Source organism: Panulirus ornatus, chromosome 37 (genome assembly GCF_036320965.1).
Source record: "Panulirus ornatus isolate Po-2019 chromosome 37, ASM3632096v1, whole genome shotgun sequence".
In the NCBI taxonomy this organism is placed as follows: domain Eukaryota; kingdom Metazoa; phylum Arthropoda; class Malacostraca; order Decapoda; family Palinuridae; genus Panulirus; species Panulirus ornatus.
The window spans coordinates 25,863,613-25,890,884 of NC_092260.1; the positions used below are offsets into that span (position 1 = coordinate 25,863,613).

The 27,272-nt window shown below is 39.1% G+C and overlaps 1 protein-coding gene across 3 annotated transcripts in view; it reads left to right on the forward strand.

Annotated features, from left to right (window-relative positions):
• The first annotated feature begins 2,752 nt into the window (after positions 1-2,752).
• The window catches only part of LOC139760617 (NF-X1-type zinc finger protein NFXL1-like), a 43,388-nt gene continuing 18,868 nt past the window's right edge, over positions 2,753-27,272 (forward strand). Inside the window, exons 1-9 of one of the 3 annotated variants that reach the window (XM_071684007.1) lie at positions 2,753-3,195; positions 4,472-4,707; positions 8,568-8,701; positions 18,357-18,484; positions 20,427-20,566; positions 21,756-21,934; positions 23,135-23,397; positions 24,055-24,285; positions 27,037-27,168. In XM_071684007.1, the coding sequence (XP_071540108.1) occupies positions 4,472-4,707; positions 8,568-8,701; positions 18,357-18,484; positions 20,427-20,566; positions 21,756-21,934; positions 23,135-23,397; positions 24,055-24,285; positions 27,037-27,168 (1,443 nt within the window). In that variant the 5' untranslated portion in view covers positions 2,753-3,195. Of the gene's footprint in view, positions 3,196-4,471; positions 4,708-8,567; positions 8,702-13,583; positions 13,712-18,356; positions 18,485-20,426; positions 20,567-21,755; positions 21,935-23,134; positions 23,398-24,054; positions 24,286-27,036; positions 27,169-27,272 lie in introns of all 3 variants that reach the window. The other 2 variants (XM_071684006.1, XM_071684005.1) reach the window with 2 other exon arrangements.

The following is a 27,272-nucleotide window of genomic DNA, read 5'->3' on the forward strand; positions in this document are numbered from 1 at the left end:
CTGCTCTCCCATATCTCTCCTTCCATACCTAGGATAGCTCTCAAATATTCAAATACTCTCACCTCTACTAATCTTTTTCCCTCCATATCTATAACATAGTTTAGTGCAGTTTCTTTCACTCTATGGGGCTTTGCAAAATTTATACTTTCACTCCATTTCCTTTCAAACACCATTACTTTACTCTTATTCACATTTACTTTCAATCACCCATATGTATATGTACATGTACATGTATATGTATATGTATATGTACATTTACACATGTATTTGCTTCTCAACAGAAGGCTTTCACACCATCCAACAGTTGTTCTTCCAGCACATATATCTTTAATACATCCCATAAAGCATTCCTTTTAACTTTGTCATACACCTTCTTCAGATCAATAAGAGCTGCACAGAGCTTCTTAACTTTGCAAAATATTTTTTCCACAGTCATTTTCACCAGAAAAATCTTATCCTCATATCCCCTACCTCTTAAAACCCCTTTGACCCTCTAATTTGCATTCATTCACTCATCACTGTCAATCAACACCCTTGCTTACACGTTTCCTGGTATACTTAACAGACTTACTCCCATATAATTGCTACATATATCCTTAGCACATTTTCCTGTGAGTGAAGGAACAATAATGGCTCTCCTGTTTCCATGCTAAATTACATATCAAATGCACCCACTGTAACACACTATCTCTTCCGCACTTCAACATGCCACCCATAATCCCATCCACTCCAAGTGTCCTTCTTACCTTCAACCTCATTACTGCCCTTTTTACCTCCCTTCTTGCTCGAGGCCCCTACACTTGTATCCTTTTCTTCCATCCTCCATACCCACGTGTGTAACAACTGCTGCTTCATTTTCCCATATGTCATTTCCTCAAAATACTCTTCCCATCTTCATTTTATTTCCTCCTTTTGATTCAGTAACTCCCTTTCTTTACCTCTCATAGTAAAATTTCCACTCCTACATTCACATCTTTCCTTTTTCACCTTTCAGTACAGTTTTTTTTTAATTTTTCCTAAACTTTTCACTCAACTTTCATCCAGAATGTTCATCCACTCTCCTTGCTTACACACCTTATACTATTCCCTCCTCCTACGCTGAACTACCAATAGTACATTCCTTTCCACTCCTACATTCACATCTTTCCTTTTTCACCTTTCAGTACAGTTTTTTTTTAATTTTTCCTAAACTTTTCACTCAACTTTCATCCAGAATGTTCATCCACTCTCCTTGCTTACACACCTTATACTATTCCCTCCTCCTACGCTGAACTACCAATAGTACATTCCTTTCGAGCAAAGTTTGGAAGCGTTTAAAGGAGGAAAGCTAAAAGTTAAATCCCCTCCACCCCCCCCCAAAAAAAAAAAAGGTAATAAGGCGCAGTAGGGGGTAAAAAAGAGAATAGCCTGAGTGCGACTTCAAATAGGGAAGACCCAGAGGAAGAGGAGTGCATTAGGTACCTGGAGGTTGACATCGTAGCAGATTGTGCTGAAGTGAGTCATAGGGTGGAAGAGGGGTTTAAGGACCAATGACTCATTGGTACTTATATAAATCGTGAAGGATACATATTACAGAGGAAAGATAAGGCCTCGCGTGGCTCATTGACCACCGCTTACTGACCGTCTTATGGTCACATTTGTTGTTGAAAACTGCACATAGGTGAGCTGAAGAGGTACAGAGACGTTGGATGTGGATTTACTGCAAGCACCCTACTTCTAAGTGAGGCCGAAAGAAGAAATAACCTGAGCTAGAGACGGGAACTTGACAGTCACTGTTTAAGTTTGTGCCGCCGCCGCCGCCGATAACTTCCTATACCTAGGCGGTAGTACGTACCAACCACCTACTTCTCACTTGTGAGGCACCATCGATCTATTAGACAGTATTAGGGCTTTAGACTTATCATCATACAGGGTTTTAAAGGCTGTCGATGTTAAGTTATAGCCACCGACCACCAGCAACTTAAGATATTCAAGATAATTCTATAAGTATACACTTTCTTATCCCCATTCGTGTAAGTGTATATTATACACCGTCTAACTGCACTTTTGACCCTTATCCAATTCATTTATGTTGACCATACACTTTTTAACTACACAAACGGCCCTTGCCCCAACCGTGTATGTGTAAACCATGCACTTTCAAATTGCACCTAATGGCCCTACCTCATTCGTGTATGTGTGTAAGTGCACTAATGTCCCTTACCCAATGCGTGTATGTGTACACCATACACTTTGTAATTGCACGTAATGGTCCTTAATCCATCTGGGTATGTGTAGACTATACACTATCTAGCTGCACTTATGCCCCAAGCCTCATTTATGTATGTGTAGATACATTACTAATAGCCCTTGCCCATGCGCGTGTGTGGACCATGCACTTTCTAAGTGGACGTAATGGTCCTTGACCCATCAAAGTATTTGTGTTTTCCTGCCATTATGTGCTACTTTGATGATCATATATATATAGAAAATAAATCACCAATATTCTCATTAATTACCTCAAGCTGACAACGGTCATACACATAAGTACTGTAAACATACCTTTCAGCGTTTTTAAGAATATTGCCTTGCTCTGACATTATAGCATTTTCGTACTTTATCATGTAAAATCAACATCTGTGATAGAACGTTTTATCAAGAGTACTGATTGATATTTTTTCATTTCTACATGAATGACATGTTCCTCAATATTAACAAGTTCGGTAGGTGATCGGTGGATTTAGTGTGGATGTGTGTATATATGTGTATGTGTGTGTGTATCTGTGTGTGTGTCAGTGCACCAATCAGAGTTACCAACTTACCACCAGACGTGTCGACAGTATTTCATGAGAAGCAACGAAGTTGGAGTTAATGGGAGAATGAAGCACTATAGTTGGTGGCTGTCATAACCTGAGCATTATTATATAGTGACGTATGGTGTATAGCACAGACTATTTATATAACTGAGGTATGATTGTGCGAGAAATTACAAAACATTTAGTCTGATAAGGGGTGGAGAGGACATTGCCTACCCTAAGTCTCTATGTCACAGCCGCTTTATTGTTCTATGAGGAAAAGCCGATACATCACAAATCCCAAGTCATCTTTAGGGAAACATGAGTGTAAACATTGAGTGTATTTACTTGATTCTGAAAAACCGTCTCAAATTCCAGTAACAACTTGACATAACCAAACCTAACTAAGTCAAACCAGACGGTAAGGTTGCTGTTGGTAACTTATTTTTTTTTGTCTCCAGAATGATTGATGTGGTAAATTATATTTTACAATTGATTTGGTAAAGTACATTTTACAGAGCCTGTCATATTAACTTTTGAATGTAGATGATGTTTATCAATGGTAATATAGTATGTGGAGAACAGAATGAGACAAAACGTTAGAGCATTATATCTTATTATAATAGTTAATTGGTAGAGAGTAGGGCTGCAAAGCTTAAGGGAATAATGGGAAGTTGAAACATTAGTTGGTAAAGCATATCCAAGAGTGAGCAAAATATGAAGTTATCATAGAACTAATGAATTCAAAGAAAAGCAGACAGCAACAGACTTTAGATCCGTTTGAGGCTGTTTTTGATGGCAGAAGAAATTAGAAACAAAGATTAATGTGGTAAGAGTAGAAAAGCAATCATATGATTTACATAGAAATGCCCATAAACTTTATGTGTATAGAACAAATGATGTCAATTATTTACATGAAGTATTTGTCAAATCATATCCTAAACATACTGCAGTAGGTCTGCCCTTACAACCTTACAAGATCCTTGCATTCACATTTATTTCCCACACCACCCTGTCCATAAACATTAAACAACCATGGTGACATCACATCATTAATGCAGATCCATCTTCACAAAGAACCACACCCCAGTCTCTTTACTATTCACACACATTCCTTGCTTTCCTTAATAAAACACTTCATCGCATTTGATAACTTATTCCCCCCATATATATATATATATATATATATATATATATATATATATATATATATATATATATATATATATATATATATATATATATATATATATGAAGCTTCTTCCACATATATTTTGTGAATGATATTGAGTAATAATTGTAATGATTTTTTTCATTCATTTTTTTTTTTGGAAATTGGTAAAAACGCATTGTATGCATTAAATCTAAGTCAGTTTTATTATTAATGCCTTGTGGTGGTTTTCACTTTCTTTGATAAAACTATTGTTGGAGACGGACCAGTATTTACATGCTTAATAGTATTTTTCTATAGGCTTTTAGGAAGTTGTACTATTTCTCCTAAAATCAGTGTTTTGTGATATTCAATAAGGCAGCCATACCCTGTGTTCCTTGTGATTATGTGATAGTGTAATGATATATATATTTGTTTGCTTGGACTGTATTTTGACTGATTTTGTAAAGCAGCTAAGTTTTTCTTTTCATTCAATTTGATTGATTTCATAAAGCAGCTGAATGTTTCTTTCAATTCCAATATGCAGATGGGGGATCGAGGCTCTGGAAGAGGAAGAGGAAAGAAAAGAGGTAGAGGTGATGGTGGAAGAGAATGGGGAAGCTCAAAGCATGAAATGGAGTCTTTTACAGCCAGTGAAGGTTTTTGGGCACATACCAGCTCTGCTTCCACTCCAAAGCACCATCAGCCTACACTTGGTAAGGCAGGTGGTGGCAGAGGTAACCTGCTGGTATCTCAGAAGAATATCCACACACAGGAAACAAAGTGAGTTACTAGTTTTTTCCATTCAAATTGTATAAAAAGACAAATGTTTTGACTGCTATGAAAGAATTTTAGTAAAGAATGCTGGAAAGGATTGATAAACAGAAATTTCATGTGAATGAATGGGTAATAATGGCATTATCACCATGTCAGAAAAGAAAATTGAATATTGATGAATGAAATTGGTATACCTGTTTTAAGAAAGGGGACTTACTGTGTAGAATACAGTTTTATGGTTAGAATAAAAAGAGCTTGTAAGAATTATATGTAGTAGATTGTATTGCTGTATTGTTAGAACTTTTAGTGTTGATGGCAAAATGGAAACTCTTGGAGATTACATGATATTCAGGGGTTGTTATAGAAGAAGATCGCTCTGACGCAGGAGGAAATACTTTTCATGTATGTGTTAAATGTGATCATCCATAAGAAATGGCAGGTGAACCACTTATTAGGTAGTATATTGTGTTCTTAAAGTGATATGAAAACAAATTTTGAATGTAAGAAAACCTTTTTATTCCTACAAATGAAAGCAGTTAACAAGGAAAATGAGAGTCAGCTACAACTTGAAGTGCTCTGAGACTTCAGTTATATTGATGAATGAATCTAGTTACTAATTTTGTAGAGTGGTACATGTGAACTAAGGTAACAATACCTTCTTACTTGTTCGTTGTGTGATACATTGTTCTGTTCGATGTTCCAAGTGACTGCACCCTTTAGGGGGTGTCACATTTTTTTTCTGAAGAGGTTATAAGTCCTTGCCAGCCAGAAGTGTATGATACATGGTTTAGTATAGTGAGGATATCATAATAATAAACTGGTTTATGATGTCATGACCATAGCCAAGTATATGGTGTTTGTTTTTCTTAGGCATGAGCTGAGGAAGGGAATGAATTAAGACTTCAAAAAAGATGGGTCTAAATTCATGACTTTGTGGATTACTTAGTTCAAGCTCCTAATTTCTTTTCAATGTTCTTCTAACAAAATGGATGGTTATCTCGTGGAGATCAGTGTCTAAAGCAGCTTTTAGGTAAAGAAAGGTGGTGTAATCTTGTTCATTATGGTAATGTGATGATGTACTCCTTTTTTGTCCATAAGAGAAAATAGGTTGGATGAGAAAGGATCATTGATTCATTGTAAAAGATGATTGGTTGACTTGCTTTTGGTATGGGCATGATTAGGCTATTCATCCAGGAGCTGGGTATCTCTCTTGTAACAAAACTCATCCTATCTTTTGTAGAGAATGAGGTGGATTTCCCAAGTCATTATGGAATGTTGAATGTACTGCTAGCTGAAGCCTTAGTAGAATTACAGTTAATGTATTGTGCTTAAGGATGGGCTAGTTTGTCATTAGTGAAACATCTCTCCTTTATGTGTCACCAGCTCAGCATGGTAGATATTTTGGGATGACATTGTTCATTATTGTCATCCATCCATTGGTCTGTTCATCATCTATCCAGTGTCGCACTTTAACCTGCAGATTAACCTTGGCCATAACTTTAGAAGTTTAATTCATATACACATGAAACTTTATGCATTTGCTTTCCAGCATGTAAGTAATTAAATGACATGAGACCCAGAACTCTGAGTTTTGCCTGAATTATGCCTTCAATAAAAAAGACTTATCTGGAACTTTACCTGGTTTATAACTTGATAGAAATTCTGCCTTTAGACTTTGAACTTCATACATATGTTTTTTATATTTTCTTAACTTTATTTGCCCCCTTTGTTATTTCATTCACCAGGCTGCATTGCAGATGACACAAGTACTTCATGGAACACTCCTTCAGTTCAGCTGTTTTGGTACTTTAGGTCGCTCAAAATGAGTTGAACTATGAAGTTTGCTTGCTCAGAGAAATCCAAATTATGATCTTGTGGAGAAGGGCACTTTGAACTAGGAAGCAGGGTAATATTTGATTTTAGATTAGTAGTATCAGGTCTGTCTCTCTTTTTCCAGTTTCCAGTCCTGTAAATGTAAAATCAAAGATGTAAGAGCATTTTGCATCTTAGAAGAGAGAGAAGTACTCTTACAAATCCAGAGGAAATTTTTATGACTAGGAGTATCTTATAACTGGAAATACTTATCTATCCTCTTGCCTACCTTTTTTATATTGTTACTATGACTTGTTATGATCATTTTTAAAGGTTGTAAGGAATTGTCTGATAATCTACTCTTAGCATCTTGTTAGCTTTCATCTTTTCCGCTTTGAATTGCTTGTCTATCAAAAAACTTTTCAAGAAGTGAAATAAAATGGCATGCAGGAGTTTGTTTGAAGTACTTTGGTTTGCACAAATTCATCCATGCCAAATAATAGTTTGTCTTTTATCTTGAACTAAGTTCTCATTTATGTGGGGTGATTGAAGTGTATGTAGCCTCGTGGTTTATTCACACATATGTAGTTTTGTAGGATGTAAGGCATGTGTACGTGTAGGAAGAGAGGAAAGTGATTGGTTCTCAGTGAATGTAGTTTGCGGGAGGGGTGTGTGATGTCTCCATGGTTGTTTAATTTGTTTATGGATGGGGTTGTTAGGGAGGTGAATGCAAGAGTTTTGGAAAGAGGGGCAAGTGTGAAGTCTGTTGTGGATGAGAGAGCTTGGGAAGTGAGTCAGTTGTTGTTCGCTGATGATACAGCGCTGGTGGCTGATTCATGTGAGAAACTGCAGAAGCTGGTGACTGAGTTTGGTAAAGTGTGTGAAAGAAGAAAGTTAAGAATAAATGTGAATAAGAGCAAGGTTATTAGGTACAGTAGGGTTGAGGGTCAAGTCAATTGGGAGGTAAGTTTGAATGGAGAAAAACTGGAGGAAGTAAAGTGTTTTAGATATCTGGGAGTGAATCTGGCAGCGGATGGAACTATGGAAGCGGAAGTGAATCATAGGGTGGGGGAGGGGGCGAAAATCCTGGTAGCATTGAAGAATGTGTGGAAGTCGAGAACATTATCTCGGAAAGCAAAAATGGGTATGTTTGAAGGAATAGTGGTTCCAACAATGTTGTATGGTTGCGAGGCATGGGCTATGGATAGAGTTGTGCGCAGGAGGGTGGATGTGCTGGAAATGTTTGAGGACAATGTGTGGTGTGAGATGGTTTTATCGAGTAAGTAATGTAAGGGTAAGAGAGATGTGTGGAAATAAAAAGAGCGTGGTTGAGAGAGCAGAAGAGGGTGTTTTGAAATGGTTTGGGCACATGGAGAGAATGAGTGAGGAAAGATTGACCAAGAGGATATATGTGTCGGAGGTGGAGGGAACGAGGAGAAGTGGGAGACCAAATTGGAGGTGGAAAGATGGAGTGAAAAAGATTTTGAGTGATCGGGGCCTGAACATGCAGGAGGGTGAAAGGCGGGCAAGGAATAGAGTGAATTGGATCGATGTGGTATACCAGGGTTGACGTGCTGTCAGTGGATTGAATCAGGGCATGTGAAACGTCTGGGGTAAGCCATGGAAAGTTGTATGGGGCCTGGATGTGGAAAGGGAGCTGTGGTTTCAGGCATTATTGCATGACAGCTGGAGACTGAATGTGAATGAATGGGGCCTTTGTTATCTTTTCCTAGCGCTACCTCGCACACATGAGGGGGGGAGGGGGATGGTATTCCATGTGTGGCGAGGTGGCGATGGGAATGAATAAAGGCAGACAGTGTGAATTGTGTGCATGGGTATATATGTATGTGTCTGTGTGTGAATATATATGTGTACATTGAGATGTATAGGTATGTATATTTGCGTGTGTGGACGTGTGTGTATATACATGTGTATGGGGGTGGGTTGGGCCATTTCTTTCTTCTGTTTCCTTGTGCTACCTCGCAAATGCGGGAGACAGCGACAAAGCAAAATAAATAAATATATATAATGTAGTTTTGTAAATGTTCTCACAGGATTGGTGAAAGAAAGTTTGCTGCTGCCTGCAAAGAGATACAGGAATCAGTAGAGCGCTATATTGCCTCGCACCAGTTTGAAGATTCAGAAGATGATGAGGATGAAGGAGACCTTGAGGAGGACAGCATTCTTGGTGAGTGTGCCGTCCAAGCATAGAATAATGTGCATTTTCAGTTAGTGAAGGGAAATAATTAGTAGCTTTATATTATTGCATAATAATACTCTAGCTTCTGGAAGAGTGTCTTTACAACATTGCTTAGATTCAGAAACCCTACAATTGAATCCAAGAATTTTGTTTTCCTCCATCTTACTGCTCCAGTACACTGCTTACTTGGCATTCGCTCACCAGAGATTATTACTCCTAAGTTTATCTCCTCATTTGCCATTTGTTGTTCAACAGAATTCATGCTAGCCTGCCTTCTTGTTTTCACTACTGATGTTTAAAACTTTACACCAATTGATGTTAGAATTGATTTGCCACCTATGAGCTCAATCCATCAGTTTGAAGCTGCAAACATCCACTTTCTGTTGTAGATTTATATCCCAGCTTGTTGTCATCTCTGCAAATTTTTGTATTTTCCAGTTTCGGTATCATTGATATATGAGAAAGGCATGTAAGGACAGAGATAAGTGAAGACTCTTTTACCTTTGCTACCTCTTCATGGGGAGTTCCCTGAGGGAATGGGCATCAGAGATATAGATAGATAGATAGATATATGAGAGAGGACAAGTCCCAAGAATCAGCTGGTCCTTGTGGCTCACCAGTTATTATGTCTAACCATTCAGAAGCTTGACCATTAATCATTGCTCTCTATTTATAGCCAGTCAAACAATTTCCTAACCACTGAAGTATAACCCCATCTGTACCATGTGACTTACCTTTTGCTAGTTACCTTTGATATGGAACTTTATTTGAATGCTTTTTGATGGATTGTTTGACATGATATATATTTATTTTATTTATTTATTTATTTTGCTTTGTCGCTGTTTCCCGCGTTAGCGAGGTAGCGCAAGGAAACAGACGAAAGAATGGCCCAACTCACTCACATACACATGTATTTACATACATGTCTACACATGCACATATACATACCTATACATTTCAACATGTACATAGACATACGTATAAACAGACATATACATATATACACATGTACAGAATTCATACTTGCTGCTTTTATTCATGGAATGATATATATATATATATATATATATATATTGGAAAGGATCATAATTTTGCTTGTGATCAAGATATTCCTATGAGTCCTCGGGGAAAATGAAACACGATAAGTTCCCAAGTGCACACTCTTGTAATAATCACATCATCAGGGGAGACACAAGAGAGAAATATAACAGTCAGTTGATATACAACGAAGAGGCTTAGTTAGGACGCCATTTGGTAAACATGCGATTGTATACGTATGTAAGTAGGAGAGATGGCCAGAGAGCGTTATTGGATCACATGTTACTTGATAGGCATGCGAAAGAGAGACTTGGATGTTAATGTGCTGAGAGGTGCAACTGGAGGGACGTCTGATCATTATCTTGTGGAGGTGAAGGTGAAGATTTGTAGAGGTTTTCAGAAAAGAAGAGAGAACGTTAGGGTGAAGAGAGTGGTGAGAGTAAGTGAGCTTGAGAAGGAGACTTGTGTGAGGAAGTACCAGGAGAGACTGAGTACAGAATGGAAAAAGGTGGGAACAAAGGACGTAAGGGGAGTGGGGGAGGAATGGGATGTATTTAAGGAAGCGGTGATAGCTTGTGCAAAAGATGCTTGTGGCATGAGAAGTGTGGGAGATGGGCAGATTAGATAGGGTAGTGAGTGGTGGGATGAAGAAGTAAGATTATTAGTGAAAGAGAAGAGAGAGGCATTTGGACAATTTTTGTAGGGAAGTAGTGCAAATGACTGGGAGATGTTTAAGAGAAAGAGGCAGGAGGTCAAGAGAAAGGTGCAAGAGGTGAAAAAGAGGGCAAATGAGAGATGGGGTGAGAGGTTAACATTAAATTTTAGGGAGAATAAATAGATGTTTTGGAAGGAGGTAAATAAAGTGAGTAAAACAAGAAAACAAATGGGAACATCGGTGAAGGGGGCTAATGGAGAGGTGATGATAAGTAGTGGTGATGTGAGGAGATGGAGTGAGTATTTTGAAGGTTTGTTGAATGTGTTAGATGATAGAGTTGCAGAAATAGGATGTTTTGGTCGAGGAGGTGTGTGAAGTGAGAGGGTTAGGGAGAATGATTTGGTAAACAGAGAAGAGGTAGTTAAAGCTTTGCAGAAGATGGAAGCTGGCAAGGCATGGTATTGCTGTGGAATTTATTAAAAAAGGGGGTGACTGTATTGTTGACTGGTTGGTAAGGATATTTAATGTATGTATGACTTAAAGTTATCCCTGGGGATAGGGGAGAAAGAATACTTCCCACGTATTCCCTGCGTGTCGTAGAAGGCGACTAAAAGGGGAGGGAGCGGGGGGCTGGAAATCCTCCCCTCTCAATTTTTTTTTTTTAATTTTCCAAAAGAGGGAACAGAGAAGGGGGCCAGGTGAGGATATTCCTTCAAAGGCCCAGTCCTCTGTTCTTAACGCTACCTCGCTAACGCGGGAAATGGCGAATAGTTTGGAAAAAAAAAAAAAAAAGAAATGACTTAAAGTGAGGTGCCTGAGGATTGGTGGAATGCATGCATAGTGCCGTTGTACAGAGGCAAAGGGGATAAAGGTGAGTGCTCAAATTACAGAGATATAAGTTTGTTGAGTATTCTTGGGAAATTATATGGGAGAGTATTGATTGAGTGGGTGAAGGCATGTACAGACCATCAGATTGGAGAAGAGCAGTGTGGTTTCAGAAGTGGTAGAGGATGTGTGGATCAGGTGTTTGCTTTGAAGAATATATGTGAGAAATACTTAGAAAAACAAATGGATTTGTATGTAGCATTTATGGATCTGGAGAAGGCATATGATAGAGTTGATAGAGATGCTCTTGTGGAAGGTATAAAGAATATATGGTGTGGGAGGCAAGTTGTTAGAAGCAGTGAGAAGTTTTTATCAAGGATGTAAGACATGTGTACTAGTAGGAAGAGAGGAAAGTGATTGGTTCTCAGTGAATGTCAGTTTGCAGCAGGGTTACGTGATGTCTCCATGGTTGTTTAATTTGTTTCTGGATGGGGTTTTTAGGGAGGTGAATGCAAGAGTTTTGGAGAGAGGGGCAAGTATGCAGTCTGTTGTGGATGAGAGGGCTTGGGAAGTGAGTCAGTTGTTGTTCGCTGATGATACAGTGCTGGTGGTGGATTCGTGTGAGAAACTGCAGAAGCTGGTGACTGAGTTTGATAAAGTGTGTGAAAGAAAGCTGAGAGTAAATGTGAATAAGAGCAAGGTTATTAGGTACAGTAAGGTTGAGAGACAAGTCATTTGGGAGGTAAGTTTGAATGGAGAAAAACTGGAGGAAGTGAAGTGTTCTAGATATCTGGGAGTGGATTTGGCAGTGGATGGAACCATGGAGGTAGAAGTGTGTCACGGGGTCGGGGAGGGGGTGAAAGTTCTGGGAGCGTTGAAGAATGTATAGAAGGCGAGAACATTATCTCAGAAAGCAAAAATGGGTATGTTTGAAGGAATAGTGGTTCCAACAATGTTACATGGTTGCGAGGCGTGGGCTATAGATAGGGTTGTGCGGAGGAGGGTGGATGTATTGGAAATGAGATATTTGAGGACAATATGTGGTGTGAGGTGGTTTGATCGAGTAAGTAATGATAGGGTAAGAGAGATGTGTAGTGATAAAAAGAGTGTGGCTGAGAGAGAGAAGAGGGTGTATTGAAATGGCTTGGTCCCATGGAGAGAATGAGTGAGGAAAGATTGACAAATATATGTGTCAGAGGTGGAGGGGACAAGGAGAGGTGGCAGACCAAATTGGAGGTTGAAGGATGGAGTGAAAAAGATTTTGATTGATTGGGGCCTGAACATGTAGGAGGGTGAAAGGCGTGCAAGGAATAGAGTGAATTGGAATGATGTGGTATACCGGGGTCGAAGTGCTGTCAGTGGATTGAACCAGGGCATGTGAAGCATCTGGGGTAAACCATGGAAAGTTTTGTTGGGCCTAGATGTGGAAGGGGAGCTGTGGTTTCGGTGCATTATACATGACAGTTAGAGACTGAGTGTGAACGAATGTAGCCTTTGTTGACTTTTCCTAGCGCTACCTCGCACGTGTGTGGGGGAGGGGTGTGTCATTTCAAGTGTGGTGGGGTCTTGACAGGAATGAATAAAGGCAGCAATTATGAACTATGTACCTGTGTATATATTTATATATCTGTGTATGTTTATATGTATACATTGAAATGTATAGGTATGTATAGGTGTGTGTGTGGACGTGTATGTATATACATATGTATGCGAGTGGGTTGGGCCATTCTTTCGTCTGTTTCCTTGCGCTACCTCACTAACGCGGGAAACAGCGACAAAGTATAATAAATAAATAAATGAATATATAGGAGGATTGAATGTGTAGAAAGTGACTGAGATTATGTTTGTGTACAGTGAGTGGGAACAAATTTAGAGGAACATTGTGGGTAATGTGTAAGGACATAGAGTACAGGTGTAAATTTGAGAATGTGGTTTGTCAGTGAAAGAGTCTGTGTTAAAGATCTGGGGATAAGCTGTGTGGATAAAGGATTTTTATATCATTCATTTGTGTTGTTAGAGTATGAGATATAAAAAGATAATATGTCCTTTTGAATACAGTTTTGTTTTATGCTTGGTGACAAAAGTAACAAGGGATTAGTTAATGTGTCATGAAAATATGGTACACAGAATTTTAGTAGATTATTAAGCGATAAAACAAGTGCTCTTTAGTGGGATTTATGTTAATAGGGGTGTTGATATCCTATTGGTGTCATTTTTAATGAAGAAACTTTTGTATAACTTTGATTAGGAATGGCGGTAAGTGTTCACTTAGAGTGTATAGAATTTTGTTGTCATAGTAAATCTACTAGCTTTGAGGCTTTACTGTTCATTGATTTGTCTACACTTCTGTAGAGCATGTATATGGAGCATATGGAAGAGAGAAGGACCAGAGTTGCACTCAGCAATACCTCCAGGAAGCCTTCAAGACTGGTGCTCTCATATGTCTCATCTGCATCGATAACATCAAACGCACTGATCCAGTATGTTCATATATATATAATATATATATATATATATATATATATATATATATATATATATATATATATATATATATATATATTTATATATTTGATATTATTTATTTATTATACTTGATTGCTGTTTCCTGCATCAGCGAGGTATCGCCAGGAAACAGATGAAGAATGGCCCATCCACTCATATGCACATATATATATATATATATACATATATATATTTTTCCCTGGGGATAGGGGAGAAAGAATACTTCCCACGTATTCCCTGCGTGTCGTAGAAGGCGACTAAAAGGGAAGGGAGCAGGTGGCTGGAAATCCTCCCCTTTCATTTTCTTTTTTTTTCTTTTTTTTAATTTTCCAAAAGAAGGAACAGAGAAGGGGGCCAAGTGAGGATATTCCCTCAAAGGCCCAGTCCTCTGTTCTTAACGCTACTGCGCTATCGCGGGAAATGGCAAATAGTGTGAAAAAAAAATATATATATATATACAGAGCATCAGATTGGGGAAGAGCAGTGTGGTTTCAGAAGTGGTAGAGGATGTGTGGATCAGGTGTTTGCTTTGAAGAATGTATGTGAGAAATACTTAGAAAAGCAAATGGATTTGTATGTAGCATTTATGGATCTGGAGAAGGCATATGATAGAGTTGATAGAGATGCTCTGTGGAAGGTATTAAGAATATATGGTGTGGGAGGAAAGTTGTTAGAAGCAGTGAAAAGTTTTTATCGAGGATGTAAGGCATGTGTACGTGTAGGAAGAGAGGAAAGTGATTGGTTCTCAGTGAATGTAGGTTTGCGGCAGGGGTGTGTGATGTCTCCATGGTTGTTTAATTTGTTTATGGATGGGGTTGTTAGGGAGGTAAATGCAAGAGTTTTGGAAAGAGGGGCAAGTATGAAGTCTGTTGGGGATGAGAGAGCTTGGGAAGTGAGTCAGTTGTTGTTCGCTGATGATACAGCGCTGGTGGCGGATTCATGTGAGAAACTGCAGAAGCTTGTGACGGAGTTTGGTAAAGTGTGTGGAAGAAGAAAGTTAAGAGTAAATGTCAATAAGAGCAAGGTTATTAGGTACAGTAGGGTTGAGGGTCAAGTCAATTGGGAGGTGAGTTTGAATGGTGAGAGGCTGGAGGAAGTGAAGTGTTTTAGATATCTGGGAGTGGATCTGTCAGCGGATGGAACCATGGAAGCGGAAGTGGATCATAGGGTGGGGGAGGGGGCGAAAATTTTGGGAGCCTTGAAAAATGTGTGGAAGTCGAGAACATTATCCCGGAAAGCAAAAATGGGTATGTTTGAAGGAATAGTAGTTCCAACAATGTTGTATGGTTGCGAGGCGTGGGCTATGGATAGAGTTGTGCGTAGGAGGATGGATGTGCTGGAAATGAGATGTTTGAGGACAATGTGTGGTGTGAGGTGGTTTGATCGAGTAAGTAACGTAAGGGTAAGAGAGATGTGTGGAAATAAAAAGAGCGTGGTTGAGAGAGCAGAAGAGGGTGTTTTGAAGTGGTTTGGGCACATGGAGAGAATGAGTGAGGAAAGATTGACCAAGAGGATATATGTGTCGGAGGTGGAGGGAACGAGGAGAAGAGGGAGACCAAATTGGAGGTGGAAAGATGGAGTGAAAAGGATTTTGTGTGATCGGGGCCTGAACATGCAGGAGGGTGAAAGGAGGGCAAGGAATAGAGTGAATTGGAGCGATGTGGTATACAGGGGTTGACGTGCTGTCAGTGGATTGAATCAAGGCATGTGAAGCGTCTGGGGTAAACCATGGAAAGCTGTGTAGGTATGTATATTTGCGTGTGTGGACGTGTGTATGTACATGTGTATGGGGGGGGTTGGGCCATTTCTTTCGTCTGTTTCCTTGCGGCTACCTCGCAAACGCGGGAGACAGCGACAAAGTATAAAAAAAAAAAAAAAAATATATATATATATATAATATATATATATATATCTATATATATATATATATTTATATATATATATTTATATATATATATATATATATATATTTATATATATATATATGTTTCCCTGGGATAGGGGAGAAAGAATACTTCCCACGTATTCCCTGCGTGTCGTAGAAGGCGACTAAAAGGGGAGGGAGCGGGGGGCTGGAAATCCTCCCCTCTCAATTTTTTTTTTTTTAATTTTCCAAAAGAGGGAACAGAGAAGGGGGCCAAGTGAGGATATTCCCTCAAAGGCCCAGTCCTCTGTTCTTAACGCTACCTCGCTAACGCGGGAAATGGCGAATAGTTTGAAAAAAAAAAAAAAAAAAAATGACTTAAAGTGAGGTGCCTGAGGATTGGTGGAATGCATGCATAGTGCCATTGTACAGAGGCAAAGGGGATAAAGGTGAGTGCTCAAATTACAGAGATATAAGTTTGTTGAGTATTCTTGGGAAATTATATGGGAGAGTATTGATTGAGTGGGTGAAGGCATGTACAGACCATCAGATTGGAGAAGAGCAGTGTGGTTTCAGAAGTGGTAGAGGATGTGTGGATCAGGTGTTTGCTTTGAAGAATATATGTGAGAAATACTTAGAAAAACAAATGGATTTGTATGTAGCATTTATGGATCTGGAGAAGGCTATGATAGAGTTGATAGAGATGCTCTTGTGGAAGGTATAAAGAATATATGGTGTGGGAGGCAAGTTGTTAGAAGCAGTGAGAAGTTTTTATCAAGGATGTAAGACATGTGTACTAGTAGGAAGAGAGGAAAGTGATTGGTTCTCAGTGAATGTCAGTTTGCAGCAGGGTTACGTGATGTCTCCATGGTTGTTTAATTTGTTTCTGGATGGGGTTTTTAGGGAGGTGAATGCAAGAGTTTTGGAGAGAGGGGCAAGTATGCAGTCTGTTGTGGATGAGAGGGCTTGGGAAGTGAGTCAGTTGTTGTTCGCTGATGATACAGTGCTGGTGGTGGATTCGTGTGAGAAACTGCAGAAGCTGGTGACTGAGTTTGATAAAGTGTGTGAAAGAAAGCTGAGAGTAAATGTGAATAAGAGCAAGGTTATTAGGTACAGTAAGGTTGAGAGACAAGTCATTTGGGAGGTAAGTTTGAATGGAGAAAAACTGGAGGAAGTGAAGTGTTCTAGATATCTGGGAGTGGATTTGGCAGTGGATGGAACCATGGAGGTAGAAGTGTGTCACGGGGTCGGGGAGGGGGTGAAAGTTCTGGGAGCGTTGAAGAATGTATAGAAGGCGAGAACATTATCTCAGAAAGCAAAAATGGGTATGTTTGAAGGAATAGTGGTTCCAACAATGTTACATGGTTGCGAGGCGTGGGCTATAGATAGGGTTGTGCGGAGGAGGGTGGATGTATTGGAAATGAGATATTTGAGGACAATATGTGGTGTGAGGTGGTTTGATCGAGTAAGTAATGATAGGGTAAGAGAGATGTGTAGTGATAAAAAGAGTGTGGCTGAGAGAGAGAAGAGGGTGTATTGAAATGGCTTGGTCCCATGGAGAGAATGAGTGAGGAAAGATTGACAAATATATGTGTCAGAGGTGGAGGGGACAAGGAGAGGTGGCAGACCAAATTGGAGGTTGAAGGATGGAGTGAAAAAGATTTTGATTGATTGGGGCCTGAACATGTAGGAGGGTGAAAGGCGTGCAAGGAATAGAGTGAATTGGAATGATGTGGTATACCGGGGTCGAAGTGCTGTCAGTGGATTGAACCAGGGCATGTGAAGCATCTGGGGTAAACCATGGAAAGTTTTGTTGGGCCTAGATGTGGAAGGGGAGCTGTGGTTTCGGTGCATTATACATGACAGTTAGAGACTGAGTGTGAACGAATGTAGCCTTTGTTGACTTTTCCTAGCGCTACCTCGCACGTGTGTGGGGGAGGGGTGTGTCATTTCAAGTGTGGTGGGGTCTTGACAGGAATGAATAAAGGCAGCAATTATGAACTATGTACCTGTGTATATATTTATATATCTGTGTATGTTTATATGTATACATTGAAATGTATAGGTATGTATAGGTGTGTGTGTGGACGTGTATGTATATACATGTGTATGCGAGTGGGTTGGGCCATTCTTTCGTCTGTTTCCTTGCGCTACCTCACTAACGAGGGAAACAGCGACAAAGTATAATAAATAAATAAATGAATATATAGGAGGATTGAATGTGTAGAAAGTGACTGAGATTATGTTTGTGTACAGTGAGTGGGAACAAATTTAGAGGAACATTGTGGGTAATGTGTAAGGACATAGAGTACAGGTGTAAATTTGAGAATGTGGTTTGTCAGTGAAAGAGTCTGTGTTAAAGATCTGGGGATAAGCTGTGTGGATAAAGGATTTTTATATCATTCATTTGTGTTGTTAGAGTATGAGATATAAAAAGATAATATGTCCTTTTGAATACAGTTTTGTTTTATGCTTGGTGACAAAAGTAACAAGGGATTAGTTAATGTGTCTTATGAAAATATGGTAAACAGAATTTTAGTAGATTATTAAGCGATAAAACAAGTGCTCTTTAGTGGGATTTATGTTAATAGGGGTGTTGATATCCTATTGGTGTCATTTTTAATGAAGAAACTTTTGTATAACTTTGATTAGGAATGGCGGTAAGTGTTCACTTAGAGTGTATAGAATTTTGTTGTCATAGTAAATCTACTAGCTTTGAGGCTTTACAGTTCATTGATTTGTCTACACTTCTGTAGAGCATGTATATGGAGCATATGGAAGAGAGAAGGACCAGAGTTGCACTCAGCAATACCTCCAGGAAGCCTTCAAGACAGGTGCTCTCATATGTCTCATCTGCATCGATAACATCAAACGCACTGATCCAGTATGTTCATATATATATAATATATATATATATATATATATATATATATATATATATATATATATATATATATATATATATATATATATATTTATATATTTGATATTATTTATTTATTATACTTGATTGCTGTTTCCTGCATCAGCGAGGTATCGCCAGGAAACAGATGAAGAATGGCCCATCCACTCATATGCACATATATATATATATACATATATATATTTTTCCCTGGGGATAGGGGAGAAAGAATACTTCCCACGTATTCCCTGCGTGTCGTAGAAGGCGACTAAAAGGGAAGGGAGCAGGTGGCTGGAAATCCTCCCCTTTCATTTTCTTTTTTTTTCTTTTTTTTAATTTTCCAAAAGAAGGAACAGAGAAGGGGGCCAAGTGAGGATATTCCCTCAAAGGCCCAGTCCTCTGTTCTTAACGCTACTTCGCTATCGCGGGAAATGGCAAATAGTGTGAAAAAAAAATATATATATATATATATATAAATATATATATATATATATGTGTATATATATATATATATATATATATATATATATATATATATATATATATATATATATATATATATATATATGTATGTTTCCCTGGGGATAGGGGAGAAAGAATACTTCCCACGTATTCCCTGCGTGTCGTAGAAGGCGACTAAAAGGGGAGGGAGCGGGGGGCTGGAAATCCTCCCCTCTCAATTTTTTTTTTTTTTTTTTTTTTTTTTTTTTCAAAAGAAGGAACAGAGAAGGGGGCCAGGTGAAGATATTCCCTCAATGGCCCAGTCCTCTGTTCTTAACGCTACCTCGCTAACGCGGGAAATGGCGAATAGTTTGAAAAAAAAAAAAAAATATGTATGTACATAAATGCCCATATGCGCAGATGTACATTTATATACATTTACATATATACATACACATACACAAATATAGATATATACACATGCACATATTCGTACTTACTTGCCTTCATCCATTCCTGGTGCTACCCTGCCTCACAGGAAACAGCATCACTACCCCCTGCTTCAGCAAGGTAGCACCTGGAAAATAGAATAAAAAGGCAGCATTCTTTCACACTCAGTCTCTAGCTGTCGTGTAATGCACCAAACCACAGCTCCCTATCCACATCCAGGCCCCACAGACCTTTCCATGGTTTATTTAATTTGACAGGTGTTTTTCTAGGTATTTTAAGAGACTGCTTTCCAGATCCAAAATTCCAGATCTCTTATGATATGACCATTTGAATTTGTATTGCATGTAATATGTATATGAAATATACATTGCCTGTAAAGGTAGTGGATGGTGTTATAGTTGGAAGAGTTAATAGTTAAGATTAAAAGAGAAAAAGCAGAGGGAACGGGAAGATTTGGTAGAGAAGTGCTTTCAATCACTTGTGTGAATGTGGAAGAAGTGTATTTTTCCATAGGAGGAAAGTTACAATGATTGTGCGGGTAGAATATAAAAAATCTATAATGTTTGGGACCAACCAATAAACAGATTTTAGATGTTTATGGATTTTAAAAATCTGGGACTTAGATTGTGGTATGAATATATTGTAACACTGACCATGTTTTGTATGCCTATCACAGGTTGTAAATGTTATTTGTTTCTGATATATGTAAATATAAGTTAAACACCTGGTAAACTGAATGGCCAACTGTGGAAAGTTATGCTCCAGTTTGGTGTTAATTTTGATTGCTGTGGGCCACAGATTTTATCTTACGATTCTTAAAAACAAAATTATTCAAAAGTTCTTGCCATCCTTCAGTCTTTCTGTATGTGCATTAACAGTTATACTTTCCAGTCACTGCCCGTGTCAAGTTCTTGTTGGATTTTTTGTAAATGTGGTAAGATGCAGAATTAGTTAATCAGTATTAGAATAGTTTTATATATGGAATGGAATTATAGGTCATGTAGGAGATTGGTAACAGCAATTCTTTTCACAGATTTGGAATTGTGAAGAGTGTCACTGCAGTTTCCATGTGAACTGTGTACAGAAATGGGCAAAGGACAGTATCTATCAGCTGGCTGAGGCTCAAACCAGTACCAACGAAAGAAGGAATAGACATGGCCTAAAGTGGTGCTGGTAAATGTTGGAATCACTTTTTTATTATAAAGATGTTGTGTACTTAGGAAGTATCTTCCACTGTATCTTTTCTTTTCTGTCATAAGGCACTGCATGTGACAAGGGTGAGTCTGCCATCATCCCAAAGATTATTTTTCTCTGTTATCTGAAAGGCCTATGTTCATATATTCTACAATATTACACAATCATCATGGCAGTCTCATCCATACTTGTCTGATATTCCCATGTTTTAGAAGAGTGGCAGATGACTGACAAAGGCAATCCCACCTCAGCCTGCAGTCATTTCTCGTACCATGATTTTGCATTTTCATTGTTTCCTTTGAGTTCTTCTGATAATGCTTTGCAGCCTAGTGTTTCATGCTACTTTTGGCAGAGGCAAAGGAATGTGGATAAATGGGGAAAATGTGGCCTTGATTAGGCTATGTTCCTTTCTGGATGGAGGTCTCCCATTATCCTTTGTATATATTGTTTTATGATATCAGTACTTTCCATAGTCCCTCGTCCATTCATCAAATTTAGTGTTGGAAGTCATATTTTGTGTTCCAACTACACATTAGGTAGAAGTAGTAGATAAGAACATTTAGGTAGGAGCACTAGTTAGAAGTAATAGGTTGGAACATTAGACAGAAACATTAGGTAGGAGCCTCTAGAAACATTATGCTAGAGTTGCCCTCTGGCAGTGGTCTATTAATAGAAGGCAATACAGGCTAAGAAGAAGCAGTGGAGTTCATCAGTTCTGGAGACTCTTTTGCCATGGCCACTCCTTGAGGGTGTTTCTAAAGGGAACAGGTGTCAGAGATATAGATATATAGATAGGGAAAAGGTAGAAGAAAAGTGAAAATGAAACAGGCATTGCATACAGCAGCCATAAGACCAAGCATCTGTTGCTTCCTGTGTTGTGGGTTTTGCATGTACTTTTAGTATTTTTAGTGGACCTTATTAATTGTATGTGAAATTCATTTTCCATGCTTTCTTTCTGTAATAGTGTATTAGCCCCTCTGATTCTAGTGTCCTTAATGAAACATAGGAAAATTTTCTGTTTACACTCAAAGAATTTCTTTGTCTCCATGAAAGTGTATGTATTTGTAGGTTGTTTGTGCTTGATTCAAGCCAGTCATAATTCATTGTTAATGCTAATACTATGCTGAAACAGGAGATATATCAACTAAAAATGTTTCCTTGCTCTTAGTCCCAAATGCCGCAGTGAGTATCCACAGTCAGCAATTCCCACCAAGTATTTGTGCTTTTGTGAAAAGAAGGTGGACCCCAAGTTTGACCCATGGCTAATACCTCACTCTTGTGGAGCAACCTGTGAGAAGAAGTTGAAACCAGAATGTGGTCACTTGTGCTTGCTCCTCTGCCATCCTGGTATGTTTATCCATTGTTGATTTCATTTGTAGTAAACTGAAGAATATTTGCCTGTGTTGTGTTTTGGGAACATATCTGAAATATTACCCCTTCTCTTATAACAAGCCCCACAAATTAGATATCATGTGTATTTTAGGCTCTATTGGCTGGCCATAGATGGCAGCCTAAACAGAGGATGAGTCACTGGAGCTCCCTGTAGGCTTCAGTAATCAGGTTGGACAGTTGTATGCCTTCACTGGGAACTTGCTGCCATATTGTCCATTGCCACATTCCTTTTCCCCATACTGAGGATTTGCTCTACTAGTAAAGATTTTTTTTTTCCTAAATTAGCAGTATAGAGCTCTTAATTCATAGAAAAAAAGTGGTTTTTCACTTTTATTTGCTGCTAATCATATAGACAAAAAGTTATGAATGGTTTTCTGGACTTAATTAGGTTGGCCAGAATGGTAAATAATGTATTACTCTTAAACCAGGAATAATTGTCATGATTTATAAGAAAATGTTTTTTTGGGGTGGCACATTGTAAATAAGAATTATTTTGTTGTATCTGTGCACTCTGATATGTCAAGAAATCAGTTTCACATTGAAAGAGTTCAACAGAGAATACCTGTAATCTTCATTTCTCAGACTTTCATTAAAAAGTGAATACAGTCCTACAAATCTTCAATCCAGCTTATTTATTAACAAAATCTTCAGAAAGCTCTTAGCCCATTTCTTATGATGTGAATGATAGAGTTAGGTAATTTTATTTTGAATGAAATCTGGCCAACATTGTTGAAAAACTGCTCAGGTTTCTGTTACCTATAAGGGAAGATTTTCTGTTATGCATTTTCTCTGTCTTTCATTCTTTTGTATGATAAATGTTTAATTCAAAGCTCACTTTCTTACAAACTCATTCTTTATGAGTTCTTTAAACCTTGTAAAAGTTCCCATTTTTTTTTTCTTCTTTTCATCATTACTTGTTGTGCTAAACTGTATGTGTTGATATTGAACAGATACCCTATCATTAAAGTTTTTTTGCACACTAATTATTTTGCACCTTAACAGTAACATTCCCCCAGAGCACTTCCATGTCATCACACGGACTTTCCTTTTCAGTACCATTTTTATGGGATCTTTTTCACAAATTTCTTAAACCTTCACAGTTTACAGTTCTCCACATGAACTTGACAGTTCACAGAATATTATTTCAATCATCAGGTCCCTGTCCACCATGTCCCAAGACTGTGACCAATACGTGCCATTGTGGGAAGCAGTCCCCACAGGTCCGACGCTGCTCCTCCAAAACTTGGTCATGTGGTAAGGCTTGTGGAAGTGTCCTTAGCTGTGGCCAGCATACTTGCAAGGACTTCTGCCATCCTGGTCATTGTAATGCTTGTCCCAGACAGAGTCTTCAGCCTTGTTGTTGTGGTGCCAGTACGCAGATGAGAGAATGTGCTGACCCAGTATGGCAGTGTAGTAAGGTGAGAATCTTATGGAATGGCATGGGTGAAACAAACTCATGATGAACACTGAAGGTGTATTTCCATAGTCCTGCAATAAAGAGACAGTTATGACTAGCGAATAATAATGATAATGATATTGCTTATAGTAGAAAACAGGATTGTTTTTATCTTTCAACATGAACACAAAATTTGGAGAAATGCATTCACATACTGCCTTGGACTGAAATATATTTTGAATTCAATCATGGTCACTGCAGGTTGTCCTCAGTCAACCTCGATCCTCCCTGTAGGGGCTGGTCAATGAACTAGGTGCCTGGCTTAGATAAGGATATTACATGCTGTGATATAAACATTATTCATCTGTAACTTTAGAATTATTTATTGAAATTAATGAATTGTTAAATAAAAAACTGTCTTGTCTTACTGAGCTCGAAATTCAGACAATAGGGCCATCTGTAGAAATATGATGATAGGAGACTGGTAAGTAGAAATTAAAGAAGATTTTCATAAGCTGTGGGTGTTTAGTTTTTTATCATTATTTCTTTGAGGTTTTTCTCCCACCTGTATCTCAACACAGCTTCATATGCTAGTCTCCATTTTGTATGAATGAAATTCCAGTAGCAGTAATGAGAACTGTTGGACATATATTGATTTTTTTTCTTTTTTTCTTTTTAGGTTTGCCATAAACAACTTAGTTGTGGCCACCATCTTTGCCAAAAAGTTTGCCATAGTGGTGAATGTGGGGAGTGTCCAGCAAGTGGACTTCGCACTTGTCCTTGTGGAAAATCTTCCCATGCTCTGCCCTGCACACAAGACATCCCAACATGTGGTGACACATGTGGAAAAAAACTTGCATGTGGAGTGCACTTTTGTGTTGAGCGTTGCCACAGAGGAGCTTGTCCTACAGTAAGACCTATTGATTAGTTATTTTGTCTCTGTTTATAAATTTGTAGTGAGAGTAGTTTAGTGTTCATTGCAGTATAGAGGATAATCTATCCATATTTCTTTATTCATACATATTTGCCATTTCCTACATTAGCGAGGTAGAGTTAAGAACAGAGGACTGATCCTTAGAGGGAATATCCTCACTAGGCCCCCTTCTCTGTTCCTTCTCTTAAGAAAATTAAAAATGGGAGGGGAGGATTTCCAGCCCCCCACTCCCTCCTTTTAGTTGCCTTCTACAACATGCAGGGAATACGTGGGAAGTATTCTTTCTCCCGTCCCCATATCTATGTATCTATATATGAGGATTGGTGGAATGCATGCATAGTGCTATTGTACAAAGGCAAAGGGGATAAAGGTGAGTGTTCAAATTACAGGGGCATAAGTTTGTTGAGTATTCCTGGGAAATTATATGGGAGGGTATTGATTGAGAGGGTAAAGGCATGTACAGAGCATCAGATTGGGGAAGAGCATTCTGGTTTCAGAAGTGGTAGAGGATGTGTGGATCAGGTGTTTGCTTTGAACAATATTATTTTTTTTTTTTTTTATTATACTTTGTCGCTGTCTCCCGCGTTTGCGAGGTAGCGCAAGGAAACAGACGAAAGAAATGGCCCAACCCCCCCCCCCATACACATGTATATACATACGTCCTCACACGCAAATATACATACCTACACAGCTTTCCATGGTTTACCCCAGACGCTTCACATGCCCTGCTTCAATCCACTGACAGCACGTCAACCCCGGTATACCACATCGCTCCAATTCACTCTATTCCTTGCCCTCCTTTCACCCTCCTGCATGTTCAGGCCCCGATCACACAAAATCTTTTTCACTCCATCTTTCCACCTCCAATTTGGTCTCCCTCTTCTCCTTTTTCCCTCCACCTCCGACACATATATCCTCTTGGTCAATCTTTCCTCACTCATCCTCTCCATGTGCCCAAACCACTTCAAAACACCCTCTTCTGCTCTCTCAACCACGCTCTTTTTATTTCCACACATCTCTCTTACCCTTACGTTACTCACTCGATCAAACCACCTCACACCACACATTGTCCTCAAACATCTCATTTCCAGCACATCCATCCTCCTGCGCACAACTCTATCCATAGCCCACGCCTCGCAACCATACAACATTGTTGGAACCACTATTCCTTCAAACATACCCATTTTTGCTTTCCGAGATAATGTTCTCGACTTCCACACATTCTTCAAGGCCCCCAGGATTTTCGCCCCCTCCCCCACCCTATGATCCACTTCCGCTTCCATGGTTCCATCCGCTGCCAGATCCACTCCCAGATATCTAAAACACTTCACTTCCTCCAGTTTTTCTCCATTCAAACTCACCTCCCAATTGACTTGACCCTCAACCCTACTGTACCTAATAACCTTGCTCTTATTCACATTTACTCTTAACTTTCTTCTTCCACACACTTTTCCAAACTCAGTCACCAGCTTCTGCAGTTTCTCACATGAATCAGCCACCAGCGCTGTATCATCAGTGAACAACAACTGACTCACTTCCCAAGCTCTCTCATCCCCAACAGACTTCATACTTGCCCCTCTTTCCAAAACTCTTGCATTTACCTCCCTAACAACCCCATCCATAAACAAATTAAACAACCATGGAGACATCACACACCCCTGCCGCAAACCGACATTCACAAGGAACCAATCACTTTCCTCTCTTCCTACTCATACACATGCCTTACATCCTCAATAAAAACTTTTCACTGCTTCTACCTACTTGCCTCCCACACCACATACTCTTGATACTCTCCACAGAGCATCTCTATCAACTCTATCATATGCCTTCTCCAGATCCATAAATGCTACATACAAATCCATTTGTTTTTCAAAGTATTTCTCACATACATTGTACGTGTAGGAAGAGAGGAAAGTGATTGGTTCTCAGTGAATGTAGGTTTGCGGCAGGGGTGTGTGATGTCTCCATGGTTGTTTAATTTGTTTATGGGTGGGGTTGTTAGGAAGGTGAATGCAGGAGTTTTGGAGAGAGGGGCAAGTATGCAGTCTGTTGTGGATGAGAGAGCTTGGGAGGTGAGTCAGTTATTGTTCGCTGATGATACAGTGCTGGTGGCTGATTCGGGTGAGAAACTGCAGAAGCTGGTGACTAAGTTTGGTAAAGTGTGTGAAAGAAGAAAGCTGAGAGTAAATGTGAATAAGAGCAAGGTTATTAGGTACAGTAGGGTTGAGGGACAAGTCAATTGGGAGGTAAGTTTGAATGGAGAAGAACAGGAGGAAATGAAGTGTTTTGGATATCTGGGAGTGGATTTAACAGCGGATGGAACCATGGTAGCGGAAGTGAGTCACAGGGTGGTGGAGGGGGCAAAGGTTCTGGAAGCATTGAAGAATGTGTGGAAGGCGAGAACATTATCTCGGAAAGTAAAAATGGGTATGTTTGAAGGAATAGTGGTTCCAACAATGTTACATGGTTGCGAGGCGTGGGCTATAGATAGGGTTGTGTGGAGGAAGGTGGATGTGTTGGAAGTGAGATGTTTGAGGACAATATGTGGTGTGAGGTGGTTTGATCAAGTAAGTAATGATAATTTCATGAAATTTGTGTGAAGTGAATAGTACACAAAACTCCTCAGGAAATGTCTTCAGTTTCCTGTGACTGCATTCAAATATTAGTCTTACAGAAGACTGATAGTTTTTTACCAAGCTGTTTTATACATGTAGACATCCTTACCAGTGTCTGCAGTTCCTTGTGAAACGGTGTCGTTGTGGTGCACGTGAGAAGGAGATGGCTTGCAGCAAGGAACTCACATGTGATATCAAGTGTAAGAACATGAGAGACTGCAGACGACACACATGCAGTCGGAAGGTAAAATCAGCGTATTGACTGTCTTGCACGTACATATGCCAACTTGGTTTGAAAATTTTGTAAATGCTTATCTATCTGTTGATGTCTCTTGACATCAATTCCCT